At 45.4% G+C, this 26,606-nt stretch overlaps 2 protein-coding genes across 2 annotated transcripts in view; one reads left to right on the top strand and one right to left on the bottom strand.

The window, feature by feature from the left end:
* LOC121598012 (GTPase-activating protein CdGAPr) overlaps positions 1 to 24,466 on the bottom strand; it is a 76,834-nt gene extending 52,368 nt beyond the window's left edge. The window contains exons 1-2 of the mRNA XM_041924435.1: positions 24,278 to 24,466; positions 22,641 to 23,506 (exon numbers count right to left, since the gene is read on the bottom strand). The gene's annotated coding sequence lies outside the window, so the exon portion shown is untranslated. The remainder of the gene's footprint in view (positions 1 to 22,640; positions 23,507 to 24,277) is intronic.
* Positions 24,467 to 25,036: 570 nt separating this feature from the next.
* Positions 25,037 to 26,465, top strand: LOC121596136 (metallophosphoesterase 1 homolog). The gene is made up of 3 exons (XM_041920811.1): positions 25,037 to 25,287; positions 25,365 to 26,201; positions 26,271 to 26,465. Exons 1-3 carry the CDS (start codon positions 25,192 to 25,194, stop codon positions 26,460 to 26,462), a joined length of 1,125 nt encoding a protein of 374 aa, XP_041776745.1. The 5' UTR covers positions 25,037 to 25,191; the 3' UTR covers positions 26,463 to 26,465.
* Positions 26,466 to 26,606: the final 141 nt, after the last annotated feature.

Here is a 26,606-nt window from a genome sequence, read left to right on the forward strand (position 1 = left end):
ATGTCGTTTTACTTTTGAGGTTTAGGTCGATGGTTGCGATACTTGCGCAGTAATCAGCTAAATTATCCTCTCGAGCTTCATTTACACGTCATCCATACATCATTCAGCTGTTTAAGTAAGCAATTTTCTGACAGTAATAATATCGTTATTACTGCAACATCTTCACACACGGTGGGTATCTCCTGCGATCATATCGTCTAAGGCGACGACGATAGATGATATCCATCGTGAGACGACGCTTTTTACGCAGGACAAACTTCCACAACGACGGAGAAACTCCAAAGCGCAAAAATGTCGGCAGCATCGAGCGCTGAAGTGAAATGAAGTGATCTTCCAGCCAAACAAGCCCTTCACCAAAGCGCGCCATAATGCGTTGCTGAAGAAGAAAAGAAAGAAAAAACAGCCCTTGCAACATCCACCCCTGGAGGCTGCTGAGTTGCATTTTCCTACCGGCAACGACGCACGGATGCAAACGGCACAACTCATCGCTCTTTTGTACCGTTTCAGTCCCCTTTCTACAACGAACCCACCAACCACCACCAGATGCACAAAAGATGCATACTGTGCACACAAACTGCTGCTGCTACTCAATGCCAAGCCCCCCTGAGATAGTGTTCCACACATCAGCGAGGAAGAAGGAGTTGTACGTCAAGTCCCGGTTTGCCTCTTTTGCCACCGGCGATGTGCCGCCGCCGCTCATGAATGAACGTCAACGCGATGAAAGATGATGGATTGATGGATCGGATCTGGTCGGGGAGAGATTGGGAATGGGAAGGATAAATGTTGCTGTCCACCGTCCCGCTGCCGGTGCATTGTTCCCCAAACCGCTAACACGGAAGCGAGACACAGCGGATCTTGACAGTGCCTGAAGGCGGGACACACACTGTTGGAGGATCTCTGCTGCAGATCAAACATTCATAACTTCCCAGGCACAATCGTACGGAATGATCGTACGAAAAGTCATCATCAGTAAGAGAGGCGGTATCCGAAGAGACTCTTGAATTCTGGGCTCCCCACGGCTTGGTATTCCATTTGGAAGTCTGCAAGTAGGAAGAATCCGTCTTAGGCACTACTCTTCACCGTGAGTAATCCGTTAGTCGTGAGGGGGTCGAGCATGCGAGATAAGTGAGTTTTGCATTTGCATAGCCCAGAGCTTGTTGCTATATTGGAAGAGAACTTTCCCAAACCCCAGGTTGCAGATGCACCATTCTATCCAGAAATGAGATGTCCACTCTCGTAATCGTACATGTCGTCCTCCCGGATTTCACCTCAACTGAAGAGGTGGAATTAACGGAACCTTGGAAAAACAAACCGGGTCTCCCCCTGGTGTGTTGCGACCACACCAAACGCCAACTCACAGACACACGCCTTCGCGATAGAGCAGCGCAATAGAGAGCGAGAACTCGCGTACTTTTTCAAGTTGGTCAAGTTTATTTTATCTGCACTTTACAACTAACGGTCGTCGGCGGTGCGCAGTTTGTCTGCGGTATCGCAAAGGATTTAGACACTCGGATAGAAAGGTAAGTCAAATCCGGTTCACTGAACCTGGCACTGGCTGGTACCTGGTGTACGGCTAGAACCAAAACAACACCTCACGCTACGCTTGTGGGAAGAAGCTGAGAAGCCTTTCTAACGTTAGCTTCTTCACTGCCATAAAATATATATATATGAACCCGATGCACCCATAAACTGTCGGTCCGAGTCCGGGACAGTAAAACAATTTCCAACCCCCAGACGGGTGTTGTATTCTTCAATTCTTCAATACATAATAAAAGTCTCGACACAAACGTGGGGGGCGAGCGCGGATATCGACATTCATCGACATGACAAAACGATGTTTGTTTTTCGGGCAATTACACCAAGATTCCACGCACTGCGGGAATCATTGATGCGTGGCACCCCAAAGAGAACTAACTAGCACGCGGACACACACATACACACGCCCCCTTTTATTCATTGAGCCAAATCATTAGAGCCACGGATTGGGGCAAAAGCGTGCCTCTAATGCTCGTTCATTACGCAGCGCATTACCTTTGATGACATTTATTACCCCTCCACGGGACTTGCTGATGGAGCCCGATCACCCGCGGATTGAGGACTGTGTGTGTGTGTGTGTGTGTTTATGGGTGTGATTTTACTCCACTTGATGGACAGCAGGCAAAAGGGGGAACACTTTGGGGCAACAGCGTTTTTTCAACTCGATAGTTTGAGGGCAGATTTTATGCACCACTAATGTTCGCGCTTTAAGACGTAGCAGAAGCACGACCACAAATCTTAGCAATAAGGAAGAAAGTGTTTCTCGACTGCAGGTCTCGCCCATTAGTGTGCTGCACCGGATTGCAATATAGAAAAGCCCACGCGCCAGCAGACGGAGATTTGATTTGAAAATTTTGACCCACACAACGCTGACGAGACGTGAGAGAGAGAGGGAAAGAGCGGAGTGGTTTTATGCTCGGCACTATGAGTAAACGCGATTGATTTAAAGGCTATTTTCCGAACGAAAGTTAAATAGCGGAGGGAGTGGAAGGGAAGTTTCCCTTCATTTCTCGCTGCCAGCGAGAAGGAAAAACGCGTCAGTGTTGCACATCAAAGAGCAAAAACCCAATTAGTTAACCCGTCACGGCCCGTCAGCCGCTGCTAAAGTGGCTGCTGCCTGGCTGGAAGGAAGCTGATGCTGCCTGTTGGTTCGCCAATTGGATTGTTCTTTGTAGACGTGTGTGTGTGTGTGTGTGTTTTTTTTTCGTCTTATTTTTTTACCAATTCGATCCGATCGGTTAAATGCCCCGCCAGCGTATGTCCACTTGAGGCGTACAAGGGAGCGCTAAACAGAGTAACAGTAGTTAAATTGCTACACGAGACACGCAGACAACGAACCCGATATCACTTAGCGTATGGCGAGGGTGGCTCGGACGTGTGGGGAGGAAAAAGGGCGCAGCTGTTAATCAACCTTTTTGTACAACATGGGAGAAAGTTATGCTAAACATGGCAAGTACAGGGAGGTAGCGGGCCGCTGAACGTATTACACTAACAACCCCTAACAACGCAACCTTTCCCCACCATCCCTCGGTGGCAGCTGATTACGGTTTGCCTATCCGGAGGCGTATTACGGCAGGAGGTGGCCGTATCGGCGGAGCTATCCGGATTCTGCTTGTTTCAATTTCATTTACATCATCGTGTTAAGGTGAAAAGCGCGCTCGAATGTGTTGTGCAGCGAAGGTTAGCCTTCGAAGTAAACTGCCCTCGAGGGGCTTTAATATACAACTGACCATTGTGGACGGCTTTTATATGGAACATTTCATCAAAACTATTTGTTTACATTGATTTTCTTTGTCGGGAAAATATTGGCTTCATTTAGTTTTCGTCTTCTTAAGCAAACATTTCCAACCCACAGTTCTGCAAACGGTTCCAGCTGGTAGCGCAAATGAGCGAAAAGGTAGCGCACGGGAACGATAATTGCGCACAGCCCGTCGAGCACCATTGCTAATCCCGGTTTAATTTTAAAACAATTTCAACCCATTCGCCCCATTACGCCGTATCGGCATCGGTAGCAATAGGTTCTACCCAGATCCACCCATTTTTACTCCCTGTTTGACCAGCGAAACACTTCCTACCGCAACGCAATAGTAGTGTGTCGTTCCACGACTGAGAAATAATACCTTCCAGTTCACTTTTTGCAACCGAAACAGGAAAAAGCATTTAAGCGCTTCGGCGTTCGTGCAATTTCTCACCTGCGGTACAGGCTCAGCGTGTCGACAGGCGAATCTAATCGCCTTTTTCTTCCAGCACGTTCACATCGAACTGCAATCGAAACCAGTTACAGCCAGACCGGATGGTGAAGACTCATCTTCACAGCTCGCTGTTAATCCCGGCGCAACGCGGAAGCGTAGAAAACAGGAAGTAAGCACAAGCAATATTTTATTTCAGCTTCCATTCTGGAAGAGTGGCAAAGTGGCAGTGCAAAATAATGGTAAAACAAATATGCCAACCGAGACCGCACGCCCGTCGGACCTGTTCTTTCCGGGTTCGGGTTACGCTCTCTCAATTATAATGCTTTTAGTGTGATTGTTCCCGCGATTACGCCACTGTGAAACATCCAAAAAAAGAATAACAACATTTTGGGATGATGGAGGAAGATGGGGTGGAGTTTTCGGTGCGCGAGAATTATTTGTACAAAGAAAGGGTAAAGAACAAAAGCACCAGGCACACAGAACATGTTACGGTTGCGTAAGCCGGGAGGGTATTTGCAATAAAATAGCAACAAATTGAATATGTACCATTCGGTGAGGGGAAATATCAATTAATTTTTCGGCACATTCCTATGCCTTTGTATCGCTCGATACGAATCATTTTCGATTGGGAAGTTAGATGAAATGTATACATTTGTATTTTTAAGGTTTGGTGTAGCATTTGTGGCTGGGTGGAATTAATATAAATAACCAAATAGCATCAATCATCTGGAGCGACCCCGTAGTGCCATTGTTAAGTGCACGACACGAGGCTTCGAAGATCATGCGTTCAAATCTCATCTGACAAAAATCAATGATAATTTATATTCCAGTTATGCCAAGGTAAATATTTGTATTTCGATACGCCAAAGACGACTCTCCTTGGTAGCTGTTACAAGGTCTTCTAACGTCAAACAGAAATTATAAAAACGTACATCTGAAGCTATACAAAATTACCCCATACGTTTCTTCGTTCTTGTTTAGCTTGGCTCTTCCTATTTCCTTTAAAACTGTGTCATGGCTCCATTGAAGCCAAATTAAGTTACTTTTAATGTAACGCAGAGCAAATATTAATCAACCAAACCCGAAAAAGGACACGCTCTCTCAACGTCAACGTCCTCAAACTGCAAGCCATCGTGTCTGCAACGGCCGCCACCATCACCATTGCCATAAACGAGGCCCTCGTCGCGGCACGCCATCATCGTCGTCGTTGCTGACTAATGGGGTAATCGAATGAGGAGATTTGCATAAAATATAAATGCACTCGCGCACTTGCACACACACCCACTGTTTTCTCCCTTCCACTCTCTCTCTCTCTCTCTCTCTCTACCACTTGTTCATTTAAAGCACGCGTCGTAAATTTGGCATCGACACACAATCGGCAAACAATTGAAGCTTACGGGAAGAACCACGACCGCGACGACGACGGACGGACGGGACGCGATACACGGCGCACGGCTAAAGATCCTTATTCTGAATTCATGCCCCATACGAAAGGCCGCCGCCGTTCCCTCGGGAGCAAGTGGGGCTGCGGGCTGAGCTTTTTGTTTCGACGCGTTTCCAGCACATACGGCTTCCAGCTTACCTGCGCCACGATGGAAAGGGGAAGAAGAAAGAAAATACAGAGAACAGTTAGTAACGCCATAATCGGATTGCCAGCTTAAGGCAAACCAAACGTACACGGGGAATCGTCCCAACGACCCAGCTCCTGCCTTCTAGCCAGCACGCCATCTTCATTTGCCCAGCCCTTTCCTCCCGGTGGGCTGTGTGCTAATGTTCCAACGATTAATAAATTGGCAAGCATTATACCTCACCATTGCACCCGCCGCCCCATTCCCTGCCCTGGTGCAACGAAGGTGCATTTCTTACGCTAACGAATCGCAACACAATCGGATTGCCCGTTTTGGCATTTCTTCCCCTCGTTCTTTTTGTTGGCAATATTGCTCTTCACGCACCTTATCCGAACGTGATGATGGGAACCTGTGTGTCTGTGTGTGTTTCGAACCGAACACTAAATTACTGCTAACGACACCCCATCGTTATGACATCTTGGAAGGAGTTGGGAGGTTCCTCTCTCCCGGTGCCAAGAAGGGTTCTTTTAATATGCGCCCCTCTTTACAGGGTTTCTCCGGAAGTCAACCAACTGGAGGTTTTGTTTTTATAGGCCAAGATAATAACCACGTGTGCTCAGCATGATAAAAGTTAATGTAAGAATGTAGAACAGAGAACCACAAAATTGATGTTAAATCTGAATAATAACAATCCTCTAGCAATTACGCAAAGCAACATAAAGATGGTTGTCTTTTTTTTACTTTTGAAGCGGTCCCTCCAGGAACTAGCTGGAAATTACACCCCAAAAACCCTCGGGTTAAGACGGATTGTATAAACAGCGATAAGACATCAAGGCACCACTTAATCCCAATAAACTAACGGCTTTGATTAGGAAGAAATAAAGCTAAAAGTTAATAATATGGAGCGAAACCTTCGGTCACAGACAAACTCGGTATGATTTAACAGTTATTTTGACATCACCGTGCCATTTACCACCAAATCCCAAACGATTCCAACACAAGAGCGCGTACGCGTTCTTTCTGGGTGGGTGGATGATGGCACCTTCTTCTGAGCAAGTTCCTTGGCAGAATAAAAGACAGCATAATAATACGCTTTGTGCCGGTGCCACGGCAGGGAAGCATGGAGACGCGCAATAATAATGACTGCTCTAATGAGGTATAATTTTGTGCGAATCGTTTTATGAAAAGAGAGACGTTTTTTCGCGTACCTTTTGGATGGAAAAACAATGGTATAGACGAAAGCGTCACCGCGTAAACCTGTTGTACATGTCGCCCTTTGCTTTGGCACACAAATTCAAGACAAATACGTTAAAGTGGGAACAATAAATCAACGGAAACACAAGTGGAGGTTGATGAGATTGAATTTTACATCCATATTGCCCAAAAATGGCACAAGCAACATGTGATTAGCAGGTACAACACCTACCCAATGACCCAGTTGCATTGAGTTTGCCATTTCCCGGTGGTGTTTGGGCCCTTTTGTTTGCAGCACTTGGAAACCCATTTCTCTCAACATGATTTGAATTTTGTTCGCTTTTCCGATTTTGGCTTTTCTAAAGAGGAGAGAAAACAAAGGGAACCTTCCATCAACACCTTAAACAGACAGGTTTAGAGATAGAGAGAGATCGCGTTTGGATGGGCTCAGTTGGAATTAAAATTTAAACCAACGTTGCGCATCAACCGATGCCGAACAAATGGGACCTTTTAGAGACTGGCACTACCGTAATTTCCGTGTGTGCACGTGCCTCTTGCAAAAGCTCTTTTTTCTTTTAGCTTGTTCCAAACATTTGTTTGGTAAAAGTGATCCAAATTGGTTCATTGAGCGCTGGGTGAAAACGAAACTAAAGGCAACGGATGATGTGCCCGTGGAGATGTTCCGAACAAATGAAAAACTATCGCCAAGTTCCACAGCAGGAATGTAGGAACCTTGAACTAGGCCGTCCAAAGTGTTTAATGGACTGGTAACGAGGTACGCTCAAACCCACCCTCTTCTTCTGGTCAAGACTATCGACTTAAGCATCCGATAATGGGGTATATAGCCACCACTCGGGAAAACGATGCAATCGTGTTGATGGCCCAGAAGTTCATAGGTGGTTGGAAAATCAATCATTGCCCATAAATAAAAGCCCCATCGGTGAGTGTGAAGAGACCGGGAGAGCAACTGAGAAATTGGGCTTTAAAATTTTCAACAACAAAAACTCTAAATAACCCTTTTGCACTGACCCGAATTGAACGGTTTAATATAGGTATCGGATCGATCGACCACTGTTGTCCATAATGTGTGTATTTGTGCTTGACCTAATAATTAGTGCACCATTGGGGTAACGGGGATCAATAGGGATCGGAGCATTTTTTGGAGATACAGACGAGAAAAAAAACAGATAGGAACTATTTACTTTTGTACGAGCGAAAAAAAAAACACACACACAACAACGATCCATATCGACCCTTTTATGAACGTAAGAAGCCCTTTTCTAATGGTGAGTTGATTATTCCGATCGCTCCCGTAGCTCCGGTACCGTTTTATGATCACAATCGCGCATAGAATTGATTGTGCGGCTGGTACAACACTGTTCAACAGCTCTTCAGCTTCCCCATCCAAGGGGTTTTTATTGGTTGAGAGAAGAGTTTGAGTACATCCCGACACTCTTCCCGGTATCTTGATCGTGTCTGGAAGTTTGTGGAGTGTATTGCTGTGCTTCCAATACGGCCAAGACAAGAGAGATTACGAACCCGCATAAGCGTAGCCCGTAGCCTTATACCGATAACCATGAACGGACACTGCGTTAACCTTCACCCTCAGCAAGTGGGACGGTATGTGAGAGAGTATGTGCCACTAGTGTACATACCAAACCTTCATCATCATCATCGCCAGCAGCATCAGTACACACACTGGAGAGTAAAACGGTTTTTTTTTGGTATGCTGTAACAGCACCCTCAAGCCATTCCGACTATATTCGGAAATGGGGTCTCGGTTCATTCTCCAAACTTTGGTACTGACCCTGGAACGAGCGGACTGGTTCCCCAAAGGTGCGCTCTTGCTGTCCACACAACAACTCGCCCTATCTCTTTAAAGGCTTACGTCACACAACGTGCGCAAGCTACAGGTTATACATACATACACACTCCCGGATCGTTTGGTTCACAAAAGTGGTGCTGCTACAGAGACCGGAACCGGTTCCAAATGCGTTGCATTCGGTCATTTGATTTCGTCGACCCTCCTCCTCCGGCGCATTAATATGCTAATTTGGTAGGTAATCAAATCAGAGTTGTCGCTCCACACCACCCGACAAATACAAATTCCCGGAGGGGTATTACGATTCACGACAAAACGTAACCCGGCCAGTAGAGTTGACCAGAATCGAAAGGGCAGTAGAGCTGACACACCGTTCTACACCCTAACGTGTGCGCGATAGGTACTACAATGTGTGTTGGGTGGGAATGCGTAAAAACACACACAAACACACCGCACACAACGCCCCAACATAATGGGACTCTGAAGAGCGGGAATTCAGGTGACGTTCGTAATACGACGGAAGAGGGTTAGATCGGTTTTGAGGAGTGAGAAACATCGATTGCGTGTTGCATTGGCGTGGCTGTCTTGTACAATTGCCCCCCCTGCTCCACATTCGACACAGACGGGACAGTGATTTGTGTAGGTAGGTTTGGCGGATGAAAATTCGCTCGCCTAAACGCTTCAAAACAACCCGAGAGGTGCACCCCATGAATCATCCACAAATCAATAGATCGCAAAAAGTCATTGCGCCCATCCGACGCGAACGAGGCAGAGCGTAGGAAGAGTTGCAAGATACAGCATTCGCAGTGACATCCTCGACATTTCTGGGCCTGTCTAGAGGGAGTGCACCTCTAGAATTCGAACCAACCAACGCCGACTCTATCTATCTCCTCGCAATGCCCGCATCGAAAGCCGCGCACCGCCCGGGTGAGCAATGTTCATGTTGACCCAGTTTGAGGTCACACAACAGAGTTTGTCTGTTTCAATCGTAGCTAGGGTCGGTTTCGTTGTTTTTGTCTACCATCAGGCAAGAGCCCTCGGCTTCGTTCCCGGACCCGGAAACGGTGGCGACCCTCAAAAACCTCATCCACACACACAAACACGACACGAGAGGGTTTTTCAATATTGCGCGCGACTGGACTGGAAACACAAACGTGAGGTCCCCGAGCTCCAATGGAAGATTGCGACAACATTGCGGGAGGGCACTGGTTACCTTTTAGAAGGGCGATATGTTTGGATTTGTCGTGTCTGGCGGGGTGGCTGCATGTGCAGCTAGAAGTGCATTTCCCTGTCACTTTGCCGTGCCGTACTTCCGCTATTCCGTTCACCAGAGGAAATTTGTGAAATTAAAACCCACCCGAACCGCGAAAGGTAGGAAATGTATAAGGTGGCTTATTGCACCTTGCGTTATGGCGGCATATGGTGACACGTTTTTGCTGTTGAAATTGTCCAAAGCCCAATCGGGTCCTGTGCCACACCTGTCATCTCGACACTACCCGGCTTAGAGTTTGTGACGCTCAAAATGTCATAAAAGCAAAGTGCAAGCATGAAGTATTTGTACTTCATGATGTCCAATGTGTCCTCAAAACAGGTGAACTTTGTATCAGATACGTTCGAGTGCCGTATCTGTTCGCTTGCATGAGTCATCTGCCACAACAACAACAATACAACGGATCAAAACGTTCATCGCCTGTTGACTAATACGAGCCTAAAAAACCGCATTACTGTTTAAAAATATCCCCATGACGTTTTCCTTTTTTTCTACTCCCAATCCAGATGATGAACGCGTATGATGAATCGTTCTCTTGCCGATAGTAAGGGGATAAAAACACAAACATCTAGGCATTGTGTCAAGTGAGCTTAAAGTTATGGAATAAATTTCCAAAAGGGCTATGACTAACGATGGACGCTGATGTGTTGTAATCGTTTGTTTGATCGTACACGTAACGTGCACGCGTAAGATAAGGCCAATTTGGATTGGGTCAGTGCCCGGGTGATTACATTCTGAAACGCAAACACATATGTCATTATGATAGTTGTACAAGAAACATCTACTTTTCGATTATTTTAGATGACTTTTTTGTTTTTCTTCAAAGAACGCTTTTAGAGAGGTAACAAAAAATGCTCCTGTTTTGTTCTTTAACAAGCAAGGAATGCTCAATTAATTTACTAAAAATAAAGCACACATTCAAATGCACCAAACCGTGTAGCGACAATACCATTTATCATGACGTTAACACGGGTGACGACGAACAGCACAGAACCAACCACTAACATTATCGCATTTCGAGAAGCAATCGGGGAAAAACACAATTGGAAAACTCTTGGAAAGCAAGCAAAGAACACGGCTGCTCCAGACGGCAAAGAAATAATAACCCCCCAAGAAGAAGATTGCTCCCGACGGGAAACGCACACCGCTTCGGATTTTTGAACAATGAACGATAGGAATAGCTTCACCCGGAAGGAAGGATAGAACTGGGACGGACGAAGCAATAGTGTTCCACCACACCAGCCAAACACACGAATGGTTGAAATTGCGATCGGTACCGGTAGTGCGTTGTTCTAGGCGTGCAAACGACCTGAGGCGTCAACGGTGCGTAACGGCCGCGCGCGCGAGCTTCACAGACGCATAAACGCACTGTTGCGCGCCCCCTGCAAGCGTGTTGGTGCAGAGAGTGCCAACGGTCGCAGAGCGCAGTCTAGCGTTACTAAATGCGATGTGAACTGCCGATTGCTTGGTTGGGCCGTTTTCCATACCATGTGTGTGTTAAGCAGCCGGTCTATGTGATTAGAACTAGACTCTTTTGATCAGTTGCTGATGTGACTAGGCTTTTTTTGAGGTGATGTATTAACAACTCCTCTATCTGTTCACAGTTTCTCACATGCTGAAGATCATAGAGTTAGCAGATTTGAGAACTTTAAGTTATGTTGATTGATAGACTTGGAACATGTTATTAAACCACTTTATTCGTTTCCATTTCCTTTTTGTGTGGCGTAGAGACCAATTAACTTCCACTTTGAGTTATCTACACGCACCAGGTACATACTTCCAAATGAGAAATTGTCATCCGCCCAGTAGCATAGAACCCAGCGCGTCTATATTGACTGAACCCCTAATTCCACCTGTAGATAACACACCAGCCTATAAATGAATAAAACATCATTCATTTGCTCTTCAAATTGAAAAGATTGTTCAGCGAAACGAAACATCAAACCTGCTGACGTCATACCGTAATGTGAAAACTCGCTGTTCTGCAAAGTTTTTCAATGTCAAACCACCAGAACCCGCCTCTACGTTCATGCTCCAAGAGAGCAAAGAGAGCCGAAGTTCCTTACTCTAACCACACCATAGGGAAAAACTCGACAAACGCTCGACAAAAACCCATTACGCTAATCTTTGCTTCGCTTTTGCGCATCCTCGAAACAGCCTTTGCGGTGACCTAAATTTTAACCCAGATAACAAGATATGTTCTACCAGAGACAACACCCTTTTTCGTCTCCCTCAACATCACACAACAGAGAGGCGAAATCTTTCAGTTGTTTATCTCGAACAAAAAAAGGAAACTTTATCGCACGCGGGCGGAGTTCCTTTCCGAGCAGGGAGGGGAATACTTTCCCAGAAGTTTTCCTGAACTTGTAGAACACGGGGAGGTTTTTGTTAGCATGAAAATTTCTGCGCAAAAGTTTGACAAGGAAGTGAACACGGGAAGAACAACATTGTGAGATGGATTTTGGAAAACGTTTCTGGAGCAGTTCCAGCGGCCTCGGGGGCCTCACACACGGTTGACCCGAATTTGTTTCTTTCAAGGAGATTTCAATTCAATTGCTATTGCATTACCAAATGTGTAATGCAGCAACCTACAGTAACAACGCTTGCAACATGTTTTGCTTCAAAGAAGAAACAGTTCTTGCTCTTTGCAAAACAACAACACCCCAGGAATGCAATAAGCCTCCGAGAAGGTGCTAAAGGACTAGTGCGCTTGCTGCTGCGGATAGTGATATTGGCAAGCTTCTGGAAGTAGGAATTTCAAAGCAACCGCTTTCTCACAGCATTCTCCCCCTCTATTGCTCAAAACTTAAAAGCAAAAGGCATCAAAGAATGGTCGGAATTTCTCGCTTTTCTCGCCTCGAGGGATCGGGTGCTTGAGAAAACGTTTCTACTCTATAGCGTTTCGGCACCGCGATCCTTCTGCTTGGTATTATTGTATCTTGCACAAATCGTACTTGTGCTTCTGCATGTTAACTTTTACACCTTGCCGTTTTTGTGGCCATAAAATTGTGCAGCCTAGCAAGCGCGCAAACGCGACTTAGACCCCGCAGGCGGAATAGTAGACGAGAAAAAGATATGCAAAGAAACAACGCAACAACACACACACAAACACTAGAGAGCAAGGAATTTCGGAGCAGAATTTTTTACTGTTCCGAGGTGCAACCTATTACACCTTTGCCCCGGGCAGTGGGGCAGCTGGAGCCGTTCAACAGGGGCAGGCAGGCAAAACATTTTACCACCATGCTAATTTAATTCCAACCCACTAAAACACACATATCCACCTGCGAGCAAGCAGGCGAGTAATCGGCGATAATTATCCCCACTACTTTTGGTTAGCGGAGATGTCTACAGCAGGATGATGCGTTTAATTACTTCGCCAAACCGTCCAACAACAACCTCAATGGATGTTGGACAACAACCTCAAAAAGGATGATGGAGCATCAATTAGGCTATGCATGATATAATGATCGTAAAGCAGCGACTTTCAAGCGGAATGGTCTGCGAGTAATGTAACTATAAGCGCGCCGCTTGCCGCTGCCTCACAGCATGAAATCTCTCTTTAGGGTGGAATTTATTTTCTACCGGTACTGCCTCTCCGTCCTACCGAAGGTCTGAACCTCCTGATCTGCCCTAACCTACCGAAGGTCTCACCTCGTAAAAGCATTCGTCTTCGTTTATTTTAATGCAGTGTAATTCCACATCGAATTCTGCCGCCTAATCATCAATCCATCCGAGCGCATCAACAACGAAAAATTAGACAAAGCGCGGCCCCTTTTCGCGCTCAAGCGTGCCGTGTGTTGGAATGTATGTGCCTATGTGTTTGTGTCTTAATTAAGTTTAACTTTTGCACCAATCTGACTGTGAAGCTAGGCAGCAGGCCCCAGAAGGAAAGCAGATGGGAGAAATATTGTTTTAGCTGTTTGCTGGTCAGTGGCGAAAATACAACTGTGGCCATGCCCACAAACCACACTTGCGTTACGATGGAAGAAGAGAAAAACTTCAACTTCATAAAAAACACGCAAACTAACGCGAATTTAAGCGCAAGAGGCACACTATTAATTGCCTAATGACAGCCTTATACGCTCATTAGTGACGCTGAGTTTGCTTGTTTTATTCAGTTTGGCTGCTCGTGAGTTTTTCGCGGGTCAGATTTACCCGCCAGGCCAACCGCGGAACAAGTGTTCACATATTTTTCGCTAATTGTTATTTTTTCTACCATTCTTTACGTTTGAAGTTGATGTGAATGGGTACAATTTGTGTCAGAACTGTCACTTCGTGATCGATGATACTATTCCTGTGGAATTTCTAATCGCAGAATCGAGCATCATGAAGTGAGTAAAATGGGTTGTACAAATAACAATAAACATAGTTTGAATGATTTTGTTATCGTAGGAATCCAATAATTGAACAGGAATATAGAGCTTTTAAGTTCTTTTCGTTTAATTTTTAAAGACTTTAGGTAGGGTGTAACGGATATTGAGGCCTTTATCATGAAATGACTAAGCCTGAAACTTCAAACAAAAACTGCTAGAGTTCAAAGAAGTAGCTCAGATGACATGGGTTGAATATTTCTAATTTAAAGCATCCTAAGAACACCTTAATTCTTCTGAAATAGATCGGATCTTGTATCGCATAAACCCAGCAAGTGCGACGATTGAAGTTAAACAATCTTTAGTTCATGTCCAGAGTAGTTGTCGAAGTTGCGATAAAGAACCACGAGATTCCTGAGCTGGTTGATTTCAAACGCAACTAACTCCACAGAGGATTGCGTTTATCCAAGAGATTAAAGTCAGTCTCTCTACAAATTCTGAAAATCTTGAACGAAATTTGTACCCACCATTAACATTATGCAACTAGGACGCTATTTCCTCCGTTAGTTTGCTTATTGCGTTTGAAGTATGACATTGGCAATTACTAATGGACACAAACTTGAACTTGCTGCTGCTGCTGCTCCAAGCCCGCAGCATTAACTTTCCATGGACAGATAGGCGAAGAACACAAAACATCCAATTCCAAAGAAGCATCTCCGCAACATGATTGCGTGTTGGCTCTTGCGCAGCTGCTGACTATCTGCGTGTAGTGTGTATGACTAACAACATTTTTGCCTTTGAACATAGTACCGATAGTTACTATCAAAACAACAGCATCTTGCTAGGCACCGCCAAAACGCTCCCCAAGCAGCGATCAAATCACACAAACGCACACATTGCCTCGGAATCAACAACAAGACACAACGTATTTCTCCGTCTTCCAACCCTTCGTGTGCGTTTGTTGGCTGTTGTTGTTGTGTGCGTTTTAGTAATATTTCGTCCATCTTTACGGTTATTGCTTTCGATGTAGCCTAACAAAGTTTCGTCTGTACCGCATAATTGGCCCTCCCAACGCTGCCGCCGCCGCCGCCACCACATACGTTCAATCAGCTGAGTTCTTTTTTTCATCCCCACCAACTTCCTCTCTAGCTCTCCCCGCGTCTAGCACCAGTCATTTTACGCACTTGGTCGAGCACCGGCAAGACACACACACGCAGGAAAAATAAATTTAGCCGATCTTGGCTCTTTGCGGATCTAACCGTTGTCACGCGAGTGGCGGATGGCAAACGGGCAGCAACATCTCCCGCCAAGTGCCGCCGAGGTTAGACACTAAATTCTCGACCAAGCGAATCGAAACATGGCTTTGCGTTTCGAACCTCCGTCTAATAGTTTTAGGTCATGGCAATGATAATGTGGGTAGGTGGGTAGCAGTACTTGGAGCGAAAAAAATATAAATGTGGTACGCCATAAGCAAAAAAACACACACACACACACCTCAAACATTGTATTTAAAGCGAGTGTTCCTAAGTTTGAGGTTCGTGGAGCTCGTGAAACTGTGCGCAACACACAAACGGTCGACATTGTGATCGCCACGATTCGTCGATGTCGGGATGGGGGGGGGGGGGAGATCGCCGCGTGATGATCGTGAACTTGGTTTAACATTGAATTAATTTTGAATTCAAATGTATCTTCCAAATGAAAGGTTACTCCGGGTTGGAGGTATCGTGCGCAACATGCCTCGCGGAAAGGGGGAGAGGAAGGTTTAAAGGCAGCAAACAATATTAAATACGTTGACCGTATGCAAGCAAACATCAAAGATGAGAAAGACATCTACCAACTTGAAAGACTCGCCTTCTCGGAGCGACATCACGTGTTCCATCCATCCGCTCTGTCAAGCACCCATCTCAGAACGGCTGCTCCGAACGCCCCCAATAATCAGCCAGATTGATGATGACGATGACGTGAGATGCATCTCATAAAGCTCATTATTATTATGGCGAAGCTCCTAAGTTGATGCTGATGCCCGAGATTGTCATGTCGTCTGTTTGGAGTTTGTGCAAATGGAATCTTCGTTGGTGCATCAGCAGAAATGCCCAACCCCAGGAGATGATCGAGCAGTGCTGGAACCGTTGATTAGATGGGTAGACACGAATATCTTGGAGAAGGAACATCATTTCCCAGAAATAAACAATCAGGTGCTTAAACTTAAGCAATATCGCATTCGACATGGACAGGATGCAAAGATCCAATGATGCATTCGTCGGATGCGATTGCAACCGTGCTCCAATAGCGAAGGAGATCAGGGAAGAAGTATCAATATCTCAGACAACATGCAAATCCGCTTAAGAGCTGCTGTCCCGTGCCAGACAAGAAGTGAAGGTGTAAGATCCACCTTACTCACAGAGCATCATGTCACAGCTTGTTAGCGACTACACGTACTCACCAGACGCAATCAGACAGTGATGCATCGATGTGGATTTGTATTTATACCTCTCAGTCTCAGTTACCTTGCGAACGTTTACACTCGTGCACCGCAAAAGCATCATTGTGATATGCGCAGCAAACGTCTGAATTGAACGATCAATATCAAATTCACTCAAAGCCACTAAAAGCCAACGATCCGTGTTTCAATGATCTTCTTTATTGCCATTCTAAGACGCTTAAGCGTGTTATCTTAACGTGCCTGTCAACTTCGATTGCCTAGGATGACAGCTCTAGGCGTTGAAGAACGATGGCGAGATAATTTTCCGACACTGATCGAGCGCGAATGAAAATTCATTCCACCGTTGACGGAAGGTGTTTGGAAGGGTTAAAATACACACACAAAAACGATCCAAGTGCGAAGGGAGTTCTTGCTGTGCCCTCGAAAATCGACCTAGAGCAGGCACAAATTTATCTAAACAGTGTCGAAAGGGCAACGAAACTAAACGGGGGTTTTGAATGTACACAGAATCTAAACAGAACATTCACATGCACCCAGAGGGGGATCATCTTTCAGCTCGGATAGTTCCGTTCGGCGACCGTTTGTGAGCACTACATCGGACAGTCGTCCTCAGCTTGCATATGAAGCATTTTGGATGTACTGCTTTCATTGTACCTTTTTCTTGTGTTTAAGTTCCAAAACAACCAACCCAAACCCAGCACAATGTTGATACGTCGAGATGCAGGAGATGCAGATGTCGATTTTTTCTGTATTGGTGTTCAGTACCGGAAAAAAGACACGCTTCAAAAAAAGAAGGTGTTTTGCTTCTCTCGTTCGCAGACACCGGGATCTGCTGGTCGACTGCTTTGCGCTTTGTTTTAGACACGGCGTTTATTTATTTATGTTGAGCGCATCTTCACCCCTGTGCTGCTGCCGAGCGGGAAGATATAGCTCGATTTGTTGTATTTTTTCATCTCTCCAAAAAACGAATCAGAGTTCACCGAAAAAGCCGTCAACAACATGGACCGTCGAACGCCGAAGTGGAAGTCTCGCAGGCAGCAAAGGTCTGTAGTCTGTTGAAGCATCACGATAACATGAATTTATGAAGCGCTCGGCATCGCTCGGAAGAGAGTGCTTTTTTATGCTCTGCACAAGCGCTTTGATGCCCGACAAAACATGGGTTCAAATTGCTCGTAAAGTGTCCTGGGGGGTGAATTAAGGTGTGTGAATCAATGTATTGGATGAAGGGATAAAAAATTGTAAATCGATCATCGTTCATCAGAAGGGGAAGAGAGACAACAACACTTGAACTTCAATTAGTAATAAATTAAAATTAAATCAATCAAATGTACAGTTACAAAGAGAAGAAGTCCTGAAAATTCCCGACAAATGTCACACTTTAAGATAAACATCTCTTCCCGGGTGCAATTAGCTCGAACATAAAATAAATCGGTAGCTACATCAGTGTACCGTTTCGGGAGCAAATTTATGCCTCCAGCGTTCAAACAGCTAACGGTCATATGCGAACGAAGAGCCCAACTTTGTCAAACACTTCCAAAGCTATGGCCTATCAATATCCATAACTTTGTCCGCACCAAGGGGAATGGGAGAGCTTGTGGTCGTACACAAATTGTCACGGGACATGGTAAAGAAATACCTCTGCCTTCGAAGCAGCATAGGTACGTAGGATGTTGACGGTATTCTCCGGACCTCCGAACCGGTCAAGAAGCAAGTTTCTGTCCCTCCAGTGTCGTAGTGTAATTCAAGAATCCCGAAGAACCCATTCGTCATGAGCTCTGTGTGTGTGTGGAGGGTTACTGCTTTGCTTGAACTTGTTTCGATATTCGTGATCTTGTAACAGTCACAGACACACACTCGATTGTAACGGTTGGGAGATAAAGAACTAGATACTTGTGGCAAATTGAATGGAGCATCCCAGCACTAATGTCAGGTACGATTGAAAATATCGATTCGAATTCCACCGTCAAGTGCCAATTAGCACTGGAAACGACTACTTGTACGCCATCATTATCTCTCGCAAGGTGAAACACAGCGCAAAACCGTTGGCTAAATGTGTTGAAAGCCATCTTATTTATTGAGTTTAATTAGGTTTTTTTTGTTGTTGTTGCCAGAAACAAAGTAAATTCCACTAATAAACAAGCGAAACCCATTCCATTGCTTGTTAAAATAGTTTGGGCAGCAATGTCATAAATTACCACCCAAGTTCTGCATCGATGCAGCTCGCTTTCACCAAATGCATGCTGCGTTTCCCCTTCCTTCTCAATTTCATTGCAAAACGCACTCCCCCCCTTGTTTTACAGCGCGATGCACTTTCCATTGTTACGCACAATTTGCATACACACCGCACACATTTCATCCTTCTTCCGCCGTTCAACATCCCTCGCAACATCCCTTCTTGAAAGTCCCTTTCCGCCGCTGACGCAACACGAGATGCAGCTGCAGAAGATGTTATGCAAAATGCGGAGGGAGCTGGAGGAGTGGGTAAACAAAAATGGATATATCCTTCCCATGCACCACCCATGCGAGGTAACACACACAACCGTGTTGCGTAACTGAGGAATGAGGAACTTACGCCATTGTCGCGATTCGTTGCAATTGAGAGCAACATGGAGGAATAGTTTGGGAGCAATAAGTTGAATAAATTGAAGTAAATGAGACACATTTTTAGTAAAAACTAGTTTTGCAACATGTTCGCCATTCAATCAATGAAGAATTGTAGAAATATAAATCAAATCAGTTACACTTTTCACCCCCTAACGAATGTACATTATTTCATTACGCCCCCTGCACATACACACACACACACTCTCTCTTTAGCATGGTATAAATGTATGTAGGCAACGCGCACATGACATCTTGGCACATCTCTCCCTCCGCGGACATGTCACACACGATGATGCGTGCACACACTAAAGTGCATTAAGCGATAGTTAAACCATAAAGTAAAACGATTACATTCAATAAAAGGAAACCTGCCCCTGCCCTGAGGGCGCTACAAACGGTGGATCCGATGCAAAATTGCAAACCCATTAATAATAATCATCCTGGACCGGGACCGGGGGCAGAAATTCACCATTTGCAATAGGGCTCTGTTGAGTTAGGGAAGAGGGAAGAGAGAGAGAGGGCAAATTCCTCCCAAGACAATTCTTTACTGCCCACGTACTGGATGGTGGCCATTCGTAGCGAATGGAAGAATGCTCATTCCTAGAGCATTCTTGGCAGAACATTCCCGCTTGGACGGCAGGAGCGAGCGAGCCTCTATTTTGCTTTAATATCGAGATTCGTAGCGACCGACGCCTTTTGAATGTGCATTCGAAGGAACACAAACACCCCTTACTGGACCGCACTTCCACCGCCGGATCAGAAAGAAAAAGTGTCACCGTAAATAAATGCTTTTGTCGCGGAAATAAATCGCCCCACGGCCGGCCCCCCCACCCCCCTCCCCCAAAAGGCAGGAAGAACAAGTTAATGTTTGCGCAAAAGGCCCTCGCAGGGCAGATGATTATGCTGGACGCATGCATGTGTGCAAGCGTACCTTAACCATCGACAGCCGTGGGGTCGAATCGTCTTATCGCCTGGCCGGGCGTGCACAGAGACGCAAACATACGCCGGGCACTATTTAATTGAAATGCGCGAGCGAGCACAAAAAAAGGAACGCATTTGCAGCAGTGTGCAGGCGCGTTGATCTTTTACTTCCTGCTTAAGTTAAGCGGCTCAGGGTGGTGTTGGAGTGCGGCGTGCGTGCAAAAAGTACACAACTTCAACAAACGCTCTCTCGAACACGTTTTGATAGCGTTTGTTTTAATCTAAAATTAACAAAAACGTTTACATATTTGAAAGAGACATTGCAGAATTCCGCGCAAAACATAAACCATCATCTTTCTCTTATTTAAAAAAAATAAAACATTGATGCTATTAGCTGGACCGTCTCATCTTGAGCGCATTAAGCGTGTTTCATCCTACCCGCAAACGGAAGCGCAGTGGCACAGACGCAGGGGTAAAAGGTTACCTTCATTACCATTACTCTTGTCCCTGTAATTATGCCGTTACGCAATGGACTCGCTTTTCGCCTGCATAAAAAAGCTCGATCGCGAATATTGGGGCACCAGAGAAGGCAGTGGTATGGTATGCAATTGAATATTAATCGGTTTTGGAAATAGTTTTCTCTCCAAAAACTAGTTTTCATACACTTGCGTACACTAAACTACGCGCGGTTTACATCTCCCCCTTGGGCCAAGCGATACTTCCTGCATCCGCAAAGGGACTACTCGCGGGAAGCTGAAATTAATGCAGTGTGGTGGAGATGCAGTGTGGTGGTGTTTCTTTTACGTCTTGATTCCTTACATTTCTTACTTTTTTGTTGTAAATTGTGTGCGGTTCAGCGGGCAGGAATTATGCGCTGCATCGACAGCCGACCGCCGGTTTATAATCGCGTGCCGGGAGAAGTCTAATTAGTCAACATTAATTGCTTCGCAGCAGCAAGAGAGACTCGCTCGGCAAGGTGTAGTTGTTGTGCACAGAGGCTGAAAACCTACGCAAGAGGCACTTGCTTCTTGCTTGCCTGTTAAGTAATTTGTAAAAAGCTCGTTACAGGAGGAAAATATTGCTGCCACAAGCAAACTACCACGGGTAGGGATAGGGATGGATGGAACACAAATGCAAACTCTATCTCGGGTTTGGAACTGGAGCAGAGATTTTAGTATTATTCGATTCAGATTTAATGGATACGAAGGAAAAGCCCACGCACATTTTTAACTACGAAATTGGAGGATCGATCTTACGACCTGCAGTGTGTAAGTCCATGGTGTTTAACACGACACTAAGACCCAGTCGTCAGTACTCCATCGTAAGCAATTCGTTTTGTTGTACGTGTTAGACCCATTTTATTCCTTTGAATCATGTTAAAACAAAATTAAATACTTAATTGCACTCTAAAAATTGTTATTTTAAGTTATCTTATATATTTACCTCTTTACAATCTAATCCAAATACAACCAAACGTGTGCTTTGAGGAACACACTATAACCCGTTCCAAAACACCAAACAAATTCTTTCCCAATTATCATCTCAATTTACACATTCCCCGCTCCCAAAAGGCAAACGAGGGACCGATAAGTAATTGGTGGCCGAGATGATGCTCCCAGCAGAGGTTATCATCACGAAACAACCAGCCAGCCCCCAATAATAGTCTTCCCGCACAACGCGGGGGGAAGAATTAACACGTTCTTGGGAGGTCCAACCAAAAAGCATTTAGGCTGAGCGCAAAAAAGCTGCTTGTAATCGCTGTGCCGTAATCGTACGGACAACAATTTGCGCTCCCAATTTCCCGTGCCCAAAATCGGCGGATAGGGTTGTGGTGTGGTAATAAATTATGCCAAATAACAACAGCAAAAAAAAAATCATCTTACTTCTACACCACACCTGCTTCAGAGAAGGGTTTGATTCATTTTTTTTCCTCTTCTTTTCTTGCGGGTCGTCCGATAACGCCGGCATCGGCAAAATCGATGATTGATAGTTTTCTCCAGCGGGAGAGCTACCCGCCTATCGGGCCTACCGCGGACCTCACACCGGTTGCCCGGTTTGCCCGCCCAGAGGGAAAATCAAACCAGATTAGAGAGAGCATCTAACCGAATGAGGTCAACCGGAATTTAATGATTTTTGATTCATCGGTTCGGTTTGATTCCAAACAGCGAGAAAGAAGCAAACAACAACCTCCTTTTGGGTTGTTGTTATTGTTGTGTATTCACCACCCGTTGCGTTAGCGCTAGCGGCACCACAGATAAGATGAGTTCGAGATCATACTTTTCACGCCGCTTCAGCATGGGTCATTGAAAATGTGTGCTATGTATATGTGTGTGTGTGTGCTTGTTTGTGCGATATATAAACTCGGCAGATCCATCACGATGTGTTTGAGAATGCGATGCGTCCAAGGCAAAAAGCATTCCTCCAGCAGGGAAATATGCTGACGACCGAAAACGGCTAACCTTTGACCCCAACTCGTTATTGGGCCGTATTGCTGCAAAATTTCCACACCAACACATAAACACATATTTTCACACAAAAAGCTGCGTATGTGTGTGTGTGTTTATTGCGAAAATTGTCTCTCCTGTAGCGGGTCAAAGAGCAAGGATATGCAAAGTGAGCGAACGAGAGAGCGCAAGTATGCTCTTTTCCTTTGGGCTGGGTGTTGGGTCAACCTTCTAACATCTGTTCCGGAACCATAACAACGCGCGTTAGAAACGTACACACACACACACACCCAAACAAAATGACGATGAGAGCGCCAGCGCCCTCTTGATTCTTACCTTTTCTTTTCCTTGTGTTGTGGTATATCGCCTCCTTGCCACAGTTGTCTTGTGTATATGGGTGTGTTTCAGCTGATTAATTCCCGTTCAAACGTCTCCTCCTGCGGGCTGTTGCTTCCAACGTTTTTTTTTTTTTCTCGTGGTGCTTCGGTGGTCCGCTAACGTCGGAAACTGTGCATCACAAACACATGCACTGGTGTGGCCGCCGACGGTGCAGCACCGTTTTCTCCATGCGCGCTAAAAATATCCAGCGACATTCAAATCATCCTAGACACACACACACACACACGCACGCACATTGCCTCCAATTTCTTCGGCGATGTTTTCCGTCACGGGTTAGCTTTCCACACCACACTTTGCGGAACAACTTTTGACACTCTTTCTTTTTTTGTGTAATGCCGGGTCGGGTTTTTCACACCTTTCTTCCGGCGCATGGGCCGCTCCGAAAGGAAAAAAAAGATTACTCGCTCATCAGTGGGTGTGGAAAATAAGGTGGACCCACCCTTATTTTCAGGTGTTTTACGGCAGTTTTCTTTGCTCACTTTTCCCGAATGGCTCAATCAGTAGCAGCACCCATGCACAGCTACCGGGAGAAACTATTTTCGCCACTTGGGTGAATTTTCACACGCCACAGCCACTCACGTTATAATATTTTCGATAGATTTTAGAGAAAATTCTACCTTGTTATGGATTTTTTTCTAACACACAAAACACGCTCTTTCCCCCTCTTACTCGTACACCTCTATGCACAGAGACATACACACATACACAGAATCACAAGAACGCGCACACACTCACTATCTCTCTCTCTCTCTTTCCTTTTCTCTGTCGTATCACATCCGATTGGTACTGTTAGAAGAACGATACTGTAAAGAAAGGTATGAAATGATTAAAATTCCACAATTCCACTGTGCTCCTTGGATTGACCGAAATTTGGATTGCTTCTCGTCCAGGGTTCAAGGATGTCAAGATGCGCTGATGTACGACGCTGGCTTTCCCACAATCTCCCATTAGTTGAGGCAGCGCTCTTCCTTCTCCACTGAGAATAATATTCTCATTTTCGTTCTACCAAAAACTTTACATTTTCTACCCATTTTTATACGGCAAGAAATGTTGGAAGGAATCCAAAAAAAAACCATCGAGGTCAAAATCAATAGCACTGCATTTGCTTTCGGCAAAACCAACACCCAACACCGATTGTACGCGCACTGCCACAGTGTAAGAAAAACTAGTTGAAGGCCTTCTGTACGATTATTTTTCCCTTTTAGTCCTTTTTCTAGATGTTTTTTTTTTTTTCTTTTCGATTTGAGACAAGTTGCCGACTGAAGCTTGTCTCCGACTGTCTGCGTTGAAAATATTTACACAGCTCGCACCGAAACACCACAACCGAGCACAATATGTGTATTACACGACCGACAGCATATTTCTCCAACACCACCTATGCACGTGCGTGAAGGTTTGCAGAAGCATAAGTTCGAGCATATAAGCACAGCAGCAGCATCGGCAGCTTGTGCATGTGTATTAGAACGTTCACTGGAAAATGGCTTCACCCCGGGCAGTGTAAGGGGAGGAAAAACAAAACGAGATTGCTTTTGGGCAATTTTACACCAGCGCCGCGCTTATTTCACAACACTTACAAGCACCGTCGTTGTCAAGAAAGGAACACTGGAACACACAAAACACTGCTTCAGCAGCTCAACATTTACTGCCCGAGCTGAACTGCTGTGGAACTGAAAACAAAACTGTGTTTGGCGTTGTGTAGGGACCGACGGACCGCAGACGCGCACGTCCGTTCGCTTCGGTTGCTAGAAAAATATTGAAAAAATAAATAAATCTCCCAAACGGCCGAACGACGGTCCGGGAAAAAGGGAAACGTCAAAAAAGGGCTTCGTTCAGTTTGGGTTGTTTTAACGAACGCTTGGCATGCCAAGGTATGTAGAGAAAATGGGTAGCGAAAAAGACCTTTTGGATTGGATTTGAATGTTCAACGGAATGGCGAAATAAATGTAGAAAAAAAACAAGGAAAAATAGGTTACGTTACGGTTATGTAGAGAAACACGTTCTGCTATGACACCATAAGAAGTTTGCATTATTTATTCAATAACTTCTTTGGAATCCACGTTTTTTAGAAAACAGCCCTTTTTAACGAACATTTTGAACTTACCTTCAAGCAAGCACTTGATTAAAAAACAAATATTTATGGATAAATAACAACGTTTTTAACGATTTGTTGTACTAAACAACATTATTTAACAGTGCACGTTCAAAAGCTGTTTGATTTTCTTTAAATACGACAAAATTTAAACGCCTTTTTGAATCCCGCATGTTCCGACAGTTTCGTCGAGTGTGACATTTTTTATCCGACACAGCTGTCAGTTTGCTGTTTTGTTTATCATAACAAATCGATCGATGGTGCAGAATTCCTCTTCTTACAAAGTTCTCCAAGCATTCCGTGTTTTTCATTGCTATTTTAACGCAAACATTATGAATCCCAAATGTTGACTGTATTTTACAAGTAAGCACAGCCGTCAACCAGCTTCATATAGTCAACATGAAGCTGAAAACGCTCTTCTTCCGGCTGCTGCTTAGCATTGTTTCGTTGGTTGTGTTTAATGAGTTTGTTGTTTACTATGTTGTGCTGTTAAAAGTGCGTTCTAGCTCAAGTGTAAAGATTGATATGGCGGATTAGCGCACGATCTAAACCTCATTCTCTTCCCATTTCAGTGTCAATGGCCCTCCAAGCCTGCCGCGGTGAATGGGCTCGAGCCCGTGAGCGTGATGCTGCTGGCCGACACGCACCTGCTCGGTCCGGTGCGGGGCCACTGGTTCGACAAGCTGCGCCGTGAGTGGCAAATGCACCGAGCGTTCCAGTCGGCCATCACGCTCTTCCAGCCGGAAGCCATCTTCATCCTCGGGGATGTGTTCGACGAAGGCAATTGGGTGAATCAGAAAGAGTTCGACATCTACGTCGACCGGTTCCGCAAGCTGTTTCACACTCCGCGCGGCGTTGCGCTGCACAGCATCGTGGGCAATCATGACATAGGCTTCCACTACGCCACGCGCCCCAATCTGGTGCAACGGTTCGGCGAAAAGTTCAACAATACGGGCGTATCGCTGATCAGCATGCGGGGGGTTCATTTTGTGGCGATTAACTCGATCGCCATGGAGGGCGACGGGTGCTATCTGTGCGAGAAGGCGGAGAGGGAGCTGAAGTCGATCGAGACAATCTTCAAGTGCGGGAAAGGCATCGGGCAGTGCAAGGATGTGGTCAAGCTGGAGGAGTACAGCCGGCCAATCGTGCTGCAGCACTTCCCGATGTACCGCGAGTCGGACAAGGAGTGCCAGGAGCACGATTCGCCCGAGGTGGATCTGTACCGGGAGCGGTGGGAAGTGCTGTCGAAGGAGTCGACGGATCTGATTGGGGATCTGCTCAATCCACGGCTTGCGTTCAGTGGCCACTCGCACCACTACTGCCATATGGTGCAGAATCGGCTCAAGATCGAAGAGTACACGCTGCCATCGTTCAGCTGGCGCAACAAAAACAATCCCAGCTTTATGTTGGTGAGTGTTGGTGAGATTCTCCTTTTTTCCATTGTATGTACTAAAATTGTTCTTTTTTTTAATTGGCAGGCACGCATATCACTGAAAGAGTACACCGTTTCGCGCTGCCGTATGCCGGAGGAGAACACCATCGTAACGATATACCTCGTCGGAGGCATTTTAATACTGCTCGGGTCGGTGTTCAAGCTGGGCGGCTTTCTCGGTCAGCTCGGATCATTTCTTTGCCGCGGTCGCAAGGATTACAAAAAACTTACCAAATAATAAGCGCATCATAGCCGATAAGGAACGGAGACGGTAGAAGTAGAAATAAAGGACGATATTACAAAAAATTGGTGTTTGTTTTGCAATTCATGCACGATTTAAGGTGCGTGTTGTATGAAAGAATAGTATTAATTTCAATTATAC

This window comes from Anopheles merus, chromosome 3R, assembly GCF_017562075.2.
Source record: "Anopheles merus strain MAF chromosome 3R, AmerM5.1, whole genome shotgun sequence".
Taxonomy (NCBI): Eukaryota; Metazoa; Arthropoda; class Insecta; order Diptera; family Culicidae; genus Anopheles; species Anopheles merus.

Excerpts from the sequence above, each read along its gene's own strand:
- LOC121596136 (XM_041920811.1), top strand. The coding sequence starts at position 25,192 with ATGAAGCTGAAAACGCTCTTCTTCCGGCTGCTGCTTAGCATTGTTTCG. Across the intron at positions 25,288-25,364 it reads ACTATGTTGTGCTGTTAAAA|TGTCAATGGCCCTCCAAGCC; the intron begins GTGCGTTCTAGC and ends TTCCCATTTCAG. Across the intron at positions 26,202-26,270 it reads ACAATCCCAGCTTTATGTTG|GCACGCATATCACTGAAAGA; the intron begins GTGAGTGTTGGT and ends TTTAATTGGCAG.